The 13,921-nt window shown below is 56.1% G+C and overlaps 1 protein-coding gene across 1 annotated transcript in view; it reads left to right on the forward strand.

Annotated features, from left to right (window-relative positions):
* The window catches only part of LOC121273749 (FH1/FH2 domain-containing protein 3-like), a 31,361-nt gene extending 29,363 nt beyond the window's left edge, over positions 1-1,998 (forward strand). Inside the window, exons 7-8 of the mRNA XM_041180911.1 lie at positions 101-275; positions 1,735-1,998. Coding sequence (XP_041036845.1) covers positions 101-275; positions 1,735-1,986 — 427 coding nt within the window. The 3' untranslated portion in view covers positions 1,987-1,998. The remainder of the gene's footprint in view (positions 1-100; positions 276-1,734) is intronic.
* Positions 1,999-13,921: the final 11,923 nt, after the last annotated feature.

The following is a 13,921-nucleotide window of genomic DNA, read 5'->3' on the forward strand; positions in this document are numbered from 1 at the left end:
TGCACATTGCAATTTTCAATACGCTAGGGTTGGAGGCTGGTTTTTGCTGCTCGGAGAGTCGGTAGCGGTGGGTGGGATTGACGCTGCCCTCCCATTGCAGGTTCCATTCGTTCCTCCTGTACTTTGGATATCCAAGCTCCAGCGTTCGCAAGATGACTGTGGGCAAGTTTTGCAAGCTCATCAGTGACTTTGCCCTGGAGTATCACACAGCCCGAGCCCAGGTCCTGCAGCAGAAGGAGAGGCGGGAGAGGGAGAAAGAGAGACTGCAGCGAGAGGTCAGTCACCGTGTGCGTGTGTGTCTGTGGGGTGGGGGGTGGGGGGGGGGGGCTGGTGGGGTTGGCAGGGGGAGGGGGCGGAGGTGGGAATAGGAGTAAGAGGGGGGAGTGGAGGGAGAGAGAGAGAGGCACAGAGGGAAAGAGAGTGGGAGACAAAGACAAGGAAGATTGGAGGCCGAGACAGGGGCAAACAGAATGAGAGAGAGAGTAAGACATGGAGAAAGAGAGAGAGAGAGAGAGAGAGAGAGAGGGAGTGAGATAGAGAGAGGCAGAGGGAGATGCAGAAAGAGAATGAAAGAGACAAAAAGACAAAGAGAGAGAGGGATAAAACCAGACATAGAGGGACAGAGAGGGAGAGTGAGAGAGAGAGAGAGGGAGAGAGAGAGAGAGAGAGGAGGAAGGAGACAGAAAAACAAAGAAGGGTAAGGATGGAGAGAGATGAGCAGCAAGACATAGACACAGAATGAGGCAGATGGAAATATGGACAGAGTGTGAGAGTGAAAAAGAAAGAGAGAGATGCACAGGGAGACAAGGAGCAGGACAGAATGGGGGCAGAGAGAGAGAGAAGCAGAGAGAGAGATAGGCAGAAAGGGGCAGGCTTAGAGATAAAGGGAGGGGAAGGGAGAGAGAGAGAGAAATAGAGAAATAGAGAAAGCCAGACAGAGAGATAGAGTCAGAGAGAGAGAGACAGCAAGACAGTCAGAGAGAGAAACTGAGAGAGGGTGAAGAGGGAGAGGGAGAGACAGAGAGAGAGAGAGAGAGAGAGAGAGAGAAATCCACATACAGCAAGAAAGAGAGGCAAGGAACCAGACAGAGTAAAAATTGAAGAGAATTTCAGATGGGGGCAGGACTGTCACCTCTTCCTGTTGTCAGTGGAATTTTACCGAGGAAGACCAGAGCTGAGGAACAAAAGATTGGCTTTAGGAAAATAAGCTTTCCTCTGCATCTAACACCATGCTGTACCTGTCCTGGGAGTGTTTGATGGGGACAGTGTAGACGGAGCTTTGCTCTGTAACTGACCCCATGCTGTACCTGTCCTGGGAGTGTTTGATGGGGACAGTGTAGAGGGAGCTTTACTCTGTATCTAACCCCGTGCTGTACCTGTCCTGGGAGTGTTTGATGGGGACAGTGTAGAGGGAGCTTTACTCTGTATCTAACCCCGTGCTGTACCTGCCCTGGGAATGGTTGATGGGGACAGTGTAGAGGGATCTTTACTCTGTATCTAACCCCGTGCTGTACCTGTCCTGGGAGTGTTTGATGGGGACAGTGTAGAGGGAGCTTTACTCTGTATCTAACCCCGTGCTGTACCTGCCCTGGGAATGGTTGATGGGGACAGTGTAGAGGGATCTTTACTCTGTATCTAACCCCGTGCTGTACCTGTCCTGGGAGTGTTTGATGGGGACAGTGTAGAGGGAGCTTTACTCTGTATCTAACCCCGTGCTGTACCTGTCTATCCCAGGATTGCGAGCCGAGCTTGGGTGCCGAGTCCCCACTGAACGTTACTGCGGTGATCCGGAGCATGTGTCCCGAGGTGAACCGGCAGCACGAGCACATGACGGAAATCCTGAACACGCCGGAGAGGACCCGCAAGTTCGACTCCAGCCTGCCCCGGAGCCGGTGCAAGAAGCGGGAGCGGACGGGCGACGGGGCGGCGCCGCCAGATTCGAAGCCTTGGGCAGGTGCTGACGTGGTGGTGACGTCAGCGGACTAGCAATCCGGGTGCCCGGGCGAATGCTCTGCTCGGGGTGCGCGGGAGGGGTGGGGGTGGGGGCTGGGTGGGGGGGAAGGAGACAGAGTGGTTTCCAACCCCTCCAATGGCAGGCGCTGGCATTTAAATTCGATTAATAAAATCTAGAATTGAAAGCGAGTCTCAGTCATGGTGATCGTGGCAGCCATCGTTGTTTGTTGTCGTCAAAAGAAAAAAATCTCCATCCGGTTCATTCTTGTTCCCCCTTTTCGGGAAGGGGAAATCTGCCGTCCTTACCTGGTCTGGCCTACACGTGACTCCAGACCCACCCCCGCCCCACCCCACTGCACCCCACCCCCCCCAACACCAATACAGTGAAGCGGTTGACTCTCAGCTTCCTATCCAAGGTGGCTGAGCAAGACACTTGGTCCAAGGGGCAATTAGGGATGGGCAAAAATGAAGGCTGGGTTCCTCACCAGTGACACCCATGTCCCCAGAAAAATTGAAAAAAAAAAATAGACACCCCAGGGTTTGCCTGGGGGTGGTGGTGGTGGGGGTGGGGGTGGGGAGGGGTGTGCACTGTCTTGAATATCAGAACAGATATCCCAGTGAGCGAGAGTGGGGGATTGGAACAAGGGTCCCGGCTGGATTCTGTGGGTGCTGCAAGAGACCATACACCGGAGAGGGGCCTTGGGGGAGGGGGACTTTAAGATGGAGAGGCTTAGCACCCTTTGGGGGAAGCGGGGCACAGGGGTAGGGGGCAGGGCGTGTGGTGGAAGAGAATCAGTATTGGGAATGTGGACCCTGGGACGATTGCTGGCCTCCCACCTGGGGGCTTGAATTAGCTCCTGGGCTGAATGGCCTCCTCCTGTTCCTGTGTAACAGACTCGAGGGGGGGCTGAATGGCCTCCTCCTGTTCCTGTGTAACAGGTTCGAGGGGGCTGAATGGCCTCCTCCTGTTCCAGTGTAACAGACATGAGGGGGCTGAATGGCCTCCTCCTGTTCCTGTGCAACAGGCTCGAGGGGGCTGAATGGCCTCCTCCTGTTCCTGTGCAACAGGCTCGAGGGGGCTGAATGGCCTCCTCCTGTTCCTGTGCAACAGGCACGAGGGGGCTGAATGGCCTCCTCCTGTTCCTGTGTAACAGGCCTCGAGGGGGCTGAATGAGAAGGAGGAGGAAGAGGAAGAGAAAGAGGAAGAGGAGGAGAAGGAGGAGGAAGAACAAGCGGAGTAGGAGGATGAGGTGGAGGAGGAGGAGGAGGAGGAGGAGGAAGAGGAGGTGGATGAGGAAGAGGAGTTGGAGGAACAAGAGGAGGAGGAGAGTGAGGATGAGGAGGAGGATGAGGATGAGGAAGAGGATGAGGAAGAGGAAGAGGAAGAGGATGAGGATGAGGATGAGGAAGAGGAGGAGGAGGAAGAGGAGGAGGAGGAGGAGGATGAGGAAGAGGAGGAGGAGTAGGAGGATAAGGAGGAGGATGAGGAAGAGGAGGAGGAGGAGGATGAGGAGGAGGAGGAGGAGTAGGAGGATAAGGAGGAGGATGAGGAAGAGGTGGAGGAGGATGAGGAAGAGGAGGAGGAGGAGGAGTAGGAGGATAAGGAGGAGGATGAGGAAGAGGAGGAGGATGAGGAGGAGGAGGAAGATGGAGGAGGAGAGGGAAGATGAGGAGGAGGAGTAGGAGGATAAGGAGGAGGATGAGGAGGAGGAAGAGGAGGAGTAGGAGGATGATGAGGAGGAGGAGGAGGAGGATAAGGAGGAGGAAGAGGAGGAGGAGGATGAGGAGGAGGAAGAGGATGAGGAAGAGGAGGAGGAGGAGGAAGAGGAGGAGGAGGAGTAGGAGGATAAGGAGGAGGATGAGGAAGAGGAGGTGGAGGATGAGGAGGAGGAAGAGGAGGAGGAGGAGGAAGATGAGGAGGAGGAGGAGGAGGAGGAGGAGGAGGAGGAGCCGGGAACAAGACAGGGCCTCGAGCCGTTGGATCCCAAGTGGGGGGAGGGGTGTGCGCCTTTGGACGAGGGCGTTCTGGCCCTCCCCCCGGCCTCACATCCCCCCACCCCTTGGCGGGCCTGCCCTGTGGGCGGGAGAGCGGGAGTTCCAGCCCCGTCCCTGGGATGCATCCGCACGTTAGCGATGAAGGCCCAAGGTCGGCCCGAGTGATCGTCAAGCCGTCGGGAACGCCTCCCTCGAAAAGAAAATCCCGAAAGGGTTTGGGAGTGGGGGTTGGGGGGGTGGGGGATGGGGTTGAGGGTTGTGGGTGAGGGTGGGGGCTGGGGGTTGGGAGTGGGATGTTGGGGGTTGGGGTTTGGGGGTTGGTGTTGGGGGGGTGGGGATGGTGGGTGGGGGGTGGTGTTGGGGGTTGGGGATGGAGTTGAGGGTTGTGGGTGGAGGTGGGGGGTGGGGGTTGGTGTGGGGTTTGGGAGGTGGGGGTTGGGGGTTGGGGATGGACGCCTGCCAACCTCACCCAGCCTGGGCCTACACGTGAATCCAGTCTCCCCTCCCCGCCACACACCCCCACCACCCCACTCTCCCCCAACCAGACTGACGTTGGCGACCCTTGACCTCCCTGGTGACCTCGGCCAAGCGGCGGCCATTTCCCCCTCCCTCCAAGAGCAAACCCTCCCAAAAGGCGGGAGAAGCTAGCCGGACATTTCCCTCCTCCTCCTCCCCACCCACCACCCCCCCCCCCCCCCACCCCACCACTCCACCCCCCCACAAAGGACACCGGCCCAGGGCGAGGAGGATTTGGTGACCTGAGGAATGGCCGGCGGACTTGACGAGGGCGGAGGCTCCTGTTGTGTGGTGGGTGTGGGGGTGTGGGGGTTGGGGAGGGGGAGGGGGTCTTGGGAACGCTTGGAGGCCCGGGCCTCGAGGGCGCCATTTCCCAATGCTCGGGCGACGCGGAAGCTCGGGAGTACCGGGGACCGAGGGGAGCGTGGGGGGGGTGGGGGGGTCGATGGACCTCTGCGGTGGCTGGTGGGGCAGGCAGAGAGATGCAGAAAAGGGTGAAGCGGTTCACTTTGGTCAGAAGGGGCCGTGTCAGCTATGGGCAGACGAGGCAGGAGCTGGGGTGAGGCCACTCGGCCCCTCGAGCCTGCTCTGTCGTTCGATAAGATGGCGGCCGATCTGATTGTCACCTCGACCCCACATTCCTGCCGACCCTCTGATAACCTTTCACCCCCCCCTCGCTTATCAAGAATGTATCTCGCTCGGCCTTAAAAATATTCCAAGACTCCGCTCCCACCGCCTTTCGAGGAAGAGAGTTCCAAAGACTCGCCGCCCTCCGAGAGAAAAAATTTCTCCTCGTCTCCATCCTAAATGGGCCACCCCCTTATTTTTAAACAGTGACCCCCCCCCCTCCAGTTCTAGATTCTCCCACAAGAGGAAACATCCTCTCCACATCCACTTTGTCAAGACCCCCTCAGGATCTTAAAGGTTTCAATCGAGTTGCCTCTCACTCTTCTAAACTCCAGCGGATACAAGCCCGGCCTGTCCAACCTTCCCTCATAAGACAGGATGGCCATCCCAGCACTGCGTCCATCTCCGAGCGCCAAACCGTAGAGGAGATGTGTAGGCAACGGACAGAGAGAGAGAGAGTGAGAGGAGAGAGAATGAGAGTGAGAGAGTGAGAGGAGAGAGTGAGAGGAGTGAGAGAGAGAGTGAGAGAGAGAGGAGAGAGTAAGAGGACAGATCGAGAAGAAAGAGAGAATGAGAGAGAGAGAGGAGGAAAGAGAGAGCGGGAGGAGAAACAGAGAAGGGAGAGAGAGCGGGGAGAGAGAGAGAGAGAGTGAGTGACAGAGGTGAGAGAGCGAGAAGGAGAGTGAGAGAGCAGAGAGAGAGCAGAGAGAGAGTGAGAGGAGAGAGGGAGAGTGAGAGAGGGAGAGTGAGAGAGGAGAGAGAGAGTGAGAGAGTGAGAGAGGAGAGAGGGAGAGAGTGAAAGAGTGAGAGGGAGAATGAGAGAGGAGAGAGGGAGAGTGAGAGAGAGTGAGAGTGAGAAATGAGAGAGGAGAGAGAGGGAGAGGGAGAAAGGAGAGTGAGAGAGAGAGAGAGTGAGAGAGGCGGAAGAGAGAGTGAGAGAGAGTGAGAGGAGAGTGTGAGAGAGTGAGAGTGAGAGAGGAGAGAGGAGAGAGAGGGAGAGCGAGAGAGGAGAGTGAGAGAGAGAGAGAGGAGAGAGGGAGAGTGAGAGAGGCGGAAGAGAGAGTGAGAGGAGAGAGGCAGAGTGAGAGACGGAGAGGGAGAGAGGGGACAGAGAGGAGAGAGGGAGAGTGAGAGAGAGTGAGAGTGAGAGAGAGTGAGAGAGGAGAGTGAGAGAGAGTGAGAGAGGAGAGTGAGAGAGAGAGAGTAGAGAGGGAGAGTGAGAGAGGGAGAGGGAGAGAGGGGAGAGAGAGGAGAGAGGGAGAATGAGAGAGAGAGTGAGAGAGGAGATAGGGAGAGTGAGAGAGGAGATAGGGAGATTGAGAGAGGAGAGTGAGAGAGAGAGGAGGGAGGGAGAGTGAGAGAGAGTGAGAGAGTGAGAGAGTGAGAGGGAGAGTGGGAGAGGCGGGAGAGAGAGAGAGAGTGAGAGGGAGAGTGAGAGAGGCAGGAGAGAGAGAATGTGAGGGAGAGTGAGAGAGGAGGGAGAGAGAGCGGGAGAGAGAGAGAGTGAGAGAGTGAGAGGGAGAGTGAGAGAGGTGGGAGAGAGACAGAGTGAGGGAGAGTGAGAGAGAGTGAGACAGTGAGAGGGAGAGTGAGAAAGGAGAGAGGGAGAGTGAGAGAGAGTGAGAGTGAAAGAGGAGATAGGAAGAGTGAGAGAGGAGATAGGGAGAGTGAGAGAGGAGAGTGAGAGAGAGAGAGGGAGAGTGAGAGAGGTGGGGGAGAGAGAGAGTGAGAGAGTGTGAGGGAGAGTGAGAGAGGAGGGAGAGAGTGAGAGAGAGTGAGAGGGAGAGTGAGAGAGAGCGGGAGAGAGAGAGAGTGAGAGAGTGAGAGGGAGAGTGAGAAAGGAGACAGTGAGAGTGAGAGAGAGTGAGAGAGTGAGAGGGAGAGTGATAGAGGTGGGAGAGAGAGTGAGGGAGAATGAGTGAGAGTGAGAGAGTGAGAGGGAGAGTGAGAAAGGAGAGACGGAGAGTGAGAGAGTGAGAGAGTGAGAGGGAGAGTGAGAGAGAGAGAGAGAGAGTGAGAGGGAGAGTGAGATGGGTGGAGAGAGAGAGAGAGAGTGAGAGGGAGAATGAGAGAGAGAGAGAGAGTGAGAGAGAGAGTGAGAGAGAGAGAGAAAGAGTGAGAGAGGAGGGAGAGAGAGAGAGAGAGAGGAGGGAGAGAGAGTGAGAGGAGGGAGAGAGAGGGTGAGAGAGGAGGGAGAGAGAGAGTGAGAGAGGAGGGAGAGAGAGTGAGAGGAGGGAGAGAGAGGGTGAGAGAGGAGGGAGAGAGAGTGAGAGAGGAGGGAGAGAGAGTGAGAGAGGAGGGAGAGAGAGTGAGAGAGGTGGGAGAGAGAGAGTGAGAGAGGAGGGAGAGAGAGTGAGAGAGGAGGGAGAGAGAGTGAGAGAGGCGGGAGAGAGAGAGTGAGAGAGGCGGGAGAGAGAAAGTGAGAGAGGCGGGAGAGAGAGAGTGAGAGAGGCGGGAGAGAGAGAGTGAGAGAGGCAGGAGAGAGAGTGAGAGAGGCGGGAGAGAGAGTGAGAGAAGCGGGAGAGAGAGAGTGAGAGAGGCGGGAGAGAGAGAGTGAGAGAGGCGGGAGAGAGAGAGTGAGAGAGGCAGGAGAGAGAGAGTGAGAGAGGCGGGAGAGAGAGAGTGAGAGAGGTGGGAGAGAGAGAGTGAGAGAGGCGGGAGAGAGAGAGTGAGAGAGGCGGAAGAGAGAGAGTGAGCGCAGAAACGACTCTCGAGAACGGCTCCAGGGCTGACGAACATTGGTTACGAGGAACAGAGGGGAGAGGCTTGGAGTGTTTTCCTCGGAGGGGAGAAGGCCGAGAGGTGATCTGACAGGCAGGCGTTCAAAGACATGGGGGGAGGTTGCGGTGGGGGAGGGGCTGCGGTGGGGGCTCTGGAGAGAGCAGGCGGGGAGAAAGCCCTCCCGTGGGGGGGCGGAAGGGCCGAACCCGAGGAAGCCGACCCGAAGCCACCGGAGACAACGGGGGGAAATGGATTCTTCCGCCGTGTGGCTTCCAGCTCGCGTCAGCTTGGCTGCCTTCCGAAAACCAACGAAATGTCCCCTGGTCGCCGTCCCTGCAGCTTTATCGGTCGAGTACGGTTCAATCGGGGCTCGGCTGCTAACCCCACCATCGCTGCGTCCCACCGACACCGAGCCTGCCCACCCGCCAGGCCGAGACTCCTACAGCTGAACACACACAAAAAGGCCGGGACGAAATACTGTGCGGGGGGACCGAAGTGGGCCCAAGGTTGTCAAGGCAATGCGGGGGCCGTAGAGGGCGGCTGAAGGACAACTGATCTTAACAAGCGCTAGAATCTGATTGGTGGGGGGGGGGGGCGGGGTGGAGGAGGAGGGGTGGGTGGTGGGAGGGTGGGACTGATGCTGAGGTGGGGTGGGATACGATCTGCACAGCGTCCAAGGTCCAGGGTGATGCAGAGGAGGAGGTGAGGGGTGGCATGGACATCCACGTGGCAATGGCAGGCGGGGGACAGCAGCATCCATGCCTGGGCTGGGTGTTGGGGGCCAATGGAAGGTCAGGAGAGGGCGTGACTTGAAGGTACAGTGTAAGAGACGGAGTTCGAGAGACCTCCCCAGATACAGGAGTGTGAGAGACGGGGTTCGAGAGACCTCCTCGGATGCAGGAGTGTGAGAGAGGGGGTTAGAGAGAACTCCCCAGATACAGGAGTGTGAGAGAGGGGGTTAGAGAGACCTCCCAGGTACAGGAGTGTGAGAGAGGGGGTTAGAGACACCTCCCCAGATACAGGAGTGTGAGAGAGGGGGTTAGAGAGACCTCCCCAGATACAGGAGTGTGAGAGAGGGGGTTAGAGAGACCTCCCAGGTACAGGAGTGTGAGAGAAGGGGTTAGAAGGACCTCCCCAGATACAGGAGTGTGAGAGAGGGGGTTAGAAGGACCTCCCCAGATACAGGAATGTAAAAGACGGGGTTAGAGAGACCTCTCGAGATACAGGGGTGTGTTAGAGGGACCTCCCAAGATACAGGAGTGTAAGATATGGGGTTAGAGAGACCTCTGCTGATACAGGACTGTGAGAGAATGGGGTTAGAGGGACCTCCCCAGATACAGGAGTGTGAGAGAGGTGGTTAGAGGGACCTCCCCAGATACAGGAGTGTGAGAGAAGGGGTTAGAGTGATCTCCCCAGATACAGGAATGTGAGAGAGGTGGTTAGAGGGACCTCCCCAGATTGAAGAGTGAGAGAGAGGAAGGTTAGAGAGACCTCACCAGATACAGGAGTGTGAGAGACGGGGTTAGAGAAACGTCTCTAGATACAGGAATGTGAGAGAGGGTGTTGAATGGACCTCCTCAGATAAAGGAGTGTGAGAGAGGGGGTTAGAGGGACCTCCCCAGATACAGGAGTGTGAGAGAGGGGGTTAGAGGGACATCCCCAGATACAGGAGTGTGAGAGAGGGAGTTAGAGAGACATCCCCAGATACAGGAGTGTGAGAGAGGGGGTTAGAGAGACCTCCTCAGATACAGGAGAGTGAGAGAGGGGGTTAGAGAGACCTCCCCAGATACAGGAGTGTGAGAGAAGGGATTAGAGGGACCTCCCGAGATACAGGAGTGTGAGAGACGGTGTTAGAGGGACCACCCCAGATACAGGAGTGTGAGAGAGAGGGTTAGAGAGACCTCCCCAGATACAGGAGTGTGAGAGAGGGGTTTAAAGAGATCTCCCAAGATACAGGAATGTGAGAGAGGGGCTTATAGTGACCTCTCCAGATACATGAGTGTGAGAGAGGGGGTTAGAGAGGCCACCCCAGATACAGGAGTGTGAGAGAGAGGGTTAGAGAGGTCTCCCCAGATACAGGAGTGTGAGAGAGGGTGGTTAGAGTGACCTCTCCAGATACAGGAGTGTGAGAGAGAGGGTTAGAGAGACCTCCACAGATACAGGAGTGTGAGAGAGGGGGGTTAGAGTGACCTCTCCAGATACAGGAGTGTGAGAGAGGGGTTTAGAGAGATCTCCCCAGATACAGGAGTGTGAGAGAGGGTGTTAGAGTGACCTTTCCAGATACAGGAGTGTGAGAGAGGGGGTTAGAGAGACCTCCACAGATACAGGAGTGTGAGAGAGGGGGGTTAGAGTGACCTCTCCAGATACAGGAGTGTGAGAGAGGGGTTTAGAGAGATCTCCCCAGATACAGGAGTGTGAGAGAGAGTGTTAGAGTGACCTTTCCAGATACAGGAGTGTGAGAGAGGGGGTTAGAGAGATCTCCCCGGATACAGGAGTGTGAGAGAGGGGGTTAGAGGGACCTCCCCGGATACAGGAGTGTGAGAGAGGGGGTTAGAGGGACCTCCTCAGATACAGCAGTGTGAGAGAGGGGGTTAAAGAGACCTCCACAGATACAGGAGTGTGAGAGAGGGGGTTAGAGAGGCCACCCCAGATACAGGAGTGTGAGAGAGGGGGTTAGAGGGACCTCCCCGGATACAGGAGTGTGAGAGAGGGGGTTAGAGGGACCTCCTCAGATACAGCAGTGTGAGAGAGGGGGTTAAAGAGACCTCCACAGATACAGGAGTGTGAGAGAGGGGGTTAGAGAGGCCACCCCAGATACAGGAGTGTGAGAGAGAGGGTTAGAGAGACCTCCCCAGATACAGGAGTGTGAGAGAGAGGGTTAGAGAGATCTCCACAGATACAGGAGTGTGAGAGAGGGGGTTACAGGGACCTCCCCGGATACAGGAGTGTGAGAGAGGGGGTTAGAGGGTCCTCCTCAGATACAGGAGTGTGAGAAAGGGGGTTTAAGAGACCTCTGCTGATACAGGATTGTGAGAGAGGTGGGTTAGAGGGACCTCCCCAGAAACAGGAATGTGAGAGAGGGGATTAGAGGGACCTCCACAGATACAGGAGTGTGAGAGAGGGGGGTTAGAGGGACCTCCCCAGATACAGGAATGTGAGAGAGGGAATTTAGAGGGACCTCCCCAGATACAGGAGTGTGAGAGAGGGGGTCAAAGAGACCTCTGCTGATACAGGAGTGTAAGAGAGGTGGGTTAGAGTGACCTCCCCAGATACAGGAATGTGAGAGATGGGATTAGAGGGACCTCCACAGATACAGGAGTGTGAGAGAGGGGGTTAGAGAGATCTCCCCGGATACAGGAGTGTGAGAGAGGGGGTTAGAGGGACCTCCCCGGATACAGGAGTGTGAGAGAGGGGGTTAGAGGGACCTCCTCAGATACAGCAGTGTGAGAGAGGGGGTTAAAGAGACCTCCACAGATACAGGAGTGTGAGAGAGGGGGTTAGAGAGGCCACCCCAGATACAGGAGTGTGAGAGAGAGGGTTAGAGAGACCTCCCCAGATACAGGAGTGTGAGAGAGAGGGTTAGAGAGATCTCCACAGATACAGGAGTGTGAGAGAGGGGGTTACAGGGACCTCCCCGGATACAGGAGTGTGAGAGAGGGGGTTAGAGGGTCCTCCTCAGATACAGGAGTGTGAGAGAGGGGGTTTAAGAGACCTCTGCTGATACAGGATTGTGAGAGAGGTGGGTTAGAGGGACCTCCCCAGAAACAGGAATGTGAGAGAGGGGATTAGAGGGACCTCCACAGATACAGGAGTGTGAGAGAGGGGGGTTAGAGGGACCTCCCCAGATACAGGAATGTGAGAGAGGGAATTTAGAGGGACCTCCCCAGATACAGGAGTGTGAGAGAGGGGGTCAAAGAGACCTCTGCTGATACAGGAGTGTAAGAGAGGTGGGTTAGAGTGACCTCCCCAGATACAGGAATGTGAGAGATGGGATTAGAGGGACCTCCACAGATACAGGAGTGTGAGAGAGGGGGGTTGGAGGGACCTCCCCAGATACAGGAATGTGAGAGAGGGAATTTAGAGGGACCTCCCCAGATACAGGAGTGTGAGAGAGGGGGTTAGAGGGACCTCCCCAGATACAGGAGTGTGAGAGAGGGGGTTACAGAGACCTCCCCAGATGTAGGAATGTGAGAGACGGTGTTAGAGGGACCACCCCAGATACAGGAGTGTGAGAGAGAGGGTTAGAGAGACCTCCCCAGATGTAGGAATGTGAGAGACGGTGTTCGAGGGACCAGCCCAGACACAGGAGTGTGAGAGAGAGGGTTAGAGAGACCTCCCCAGATACAGGAGTGTGAGAGAGGGGTTTAAAGAGATCCCCCCAGATACAGGAATGTGAGAGAGGGGCTTACAGTGACCTCTCCAGATACAAGAGTGTGAGAGAGGGGGTTAGAGAGACCTCCCCAGATGTAGGAATGTGAGAGACAGTGTTCGAGGGACCACCCCAGATACAGGAGTGTGAGAGAGAGGGTTAGAGAGACCTCCCCAGATACAGGAGTGTGAGAGAGGGCTTTAAAGAGATCTCCCCAGATACAGGAATGTGAGAGAGGGGCTTATAGTGAGCTCTCCAGATACATGAGTGTGAGAGAGGGGGTTAGAGAGACCTCCCCAGATATAGGAGTGTGAGAGAGGGGGTTAGAGGGACTTCCCCGGATACAGGAGTGTGAGAGAGGGTTAGAGGGACCTCCCCAGATACAGGAGTGTGAGAGAGAGGGTTAGAGAGACCTCCCCAGATACAGGAGTGTGAGAGAGAGGGTTAGAGAGACCTCCACAGATACAGGAGTGTGAGAGAGGGGGGTTAGAGTGACCTCTCCAGATACAGGAGTGTGAAAGAGGGGTTTAGAGAGATCTCCCCAGATACAGGAGTATGAGAGAGGGTGTTAGAGTGACCTTTCCAGATACAGGAGTGTGAGAGAGGGGCTTAGAGAGATCTCCCCAGATACAGGAGTGTGAGAGAGGGGGTTAGAGGGACCTCCACAGATACAGGAGTGTGAGAGAGGGGGTTAGAGGGTCCTCCTCAGATACAGGAATGTGAGAGAGGGGGTTAAAGAGACCTCCACAGATACAGGAGTGTGAGAGAGGGGGTTAGAGAGGCCACCCCAGATACAGGAGTGTGAGAGAGAGGGTTAGAGAGACCTCCCCAGATACAGGAGTGTGAGAGAGAGGGTTAGAGAGACCTCCACAGATACAGGAGTGTGAGAGAGGGGGGTTAGAGTGACCTCTCCAGATACAGGAGTGTGAGAGAGGGGTTTAGAGAGATCTCCCCAGATACAGGAGTGTGAGAGAGGGGGTTAGAGAGATCTCCACAGATACAGGAGTGTGAGAGAGGGGGTTACAGGGACCTCCCCGGATACAGGAGTGTGAGAGAGGGGGTTAGAGGGTCCTCCTCAGATACAGGAGTGTGAGAGAGGGGGTTTAAGAGACCTCTGCTGATACAGGAGTGTGAGAGAGAGGTGGGTTAGAGGGACCTCCCCAGAAACAGGAATGTGAGAGAGGGGATTAGAGGGACCTCCACAGATACAGGAGTGTGAGAGAGGGGGGTTAGAGGGACCTCCCCAGATACAGCAATGTGAGAGAGGGAATTTAGAGGGACCTCCCCAGATACAGGAGTGTGAGAGAGGGGGTTAGAGGGACCTCCCCAGATACAGGAGTGTGAGAGAGGGGGTTAGAGAGACCTCCCCAGATGTAGGAATGTGAGAGACGGTGTTCGAGGGACCACCCCAGATACAGGAGTGTGAGAGAGAGGGTTAGAGAGACCTCCCCAGATACAGGAGTGTGAGAGAGGGGTTTAAAGAGATCTCCCCAGATACAGGAATGTGAGAGAGGGGCTTATAGTGACCTCTCCAGATACATGAGTGTGAGAGACGGGGTTAGAGAGACCTCTCCAGATATAGGAGTGTGAGAGAGGGGGTTAGAGGGACCTCCCCGGATACAGGAGTGTGAGAGAGAGGGTTAGAGAGACCTGCCCAGATACAGGAGTGTGAGGGAGAGGGTTAGAGAGACCTCCACAGATACAGGAGTGTGAGAGAGGGGGTTAGAGAGGCCACCCCAG

This window comes from Carcharodon carcharias (genome assembly GCF_017639515.1).
Source record: "Carcharodon carcharias isolate sCarCar2 chromosome 27 unlocalized genomic scaffold, sCarCar2.pri SUPER_27_unloc_1, whole genome shotgun sequence".
Taxonomy (NCBI): domain Eukaryota; kingdom Metazoa; phylum Chordata; class Chondrichthyes; order Lamniformes; family Lamnidae; genus Carcharodon; species Carcharodon carcharias.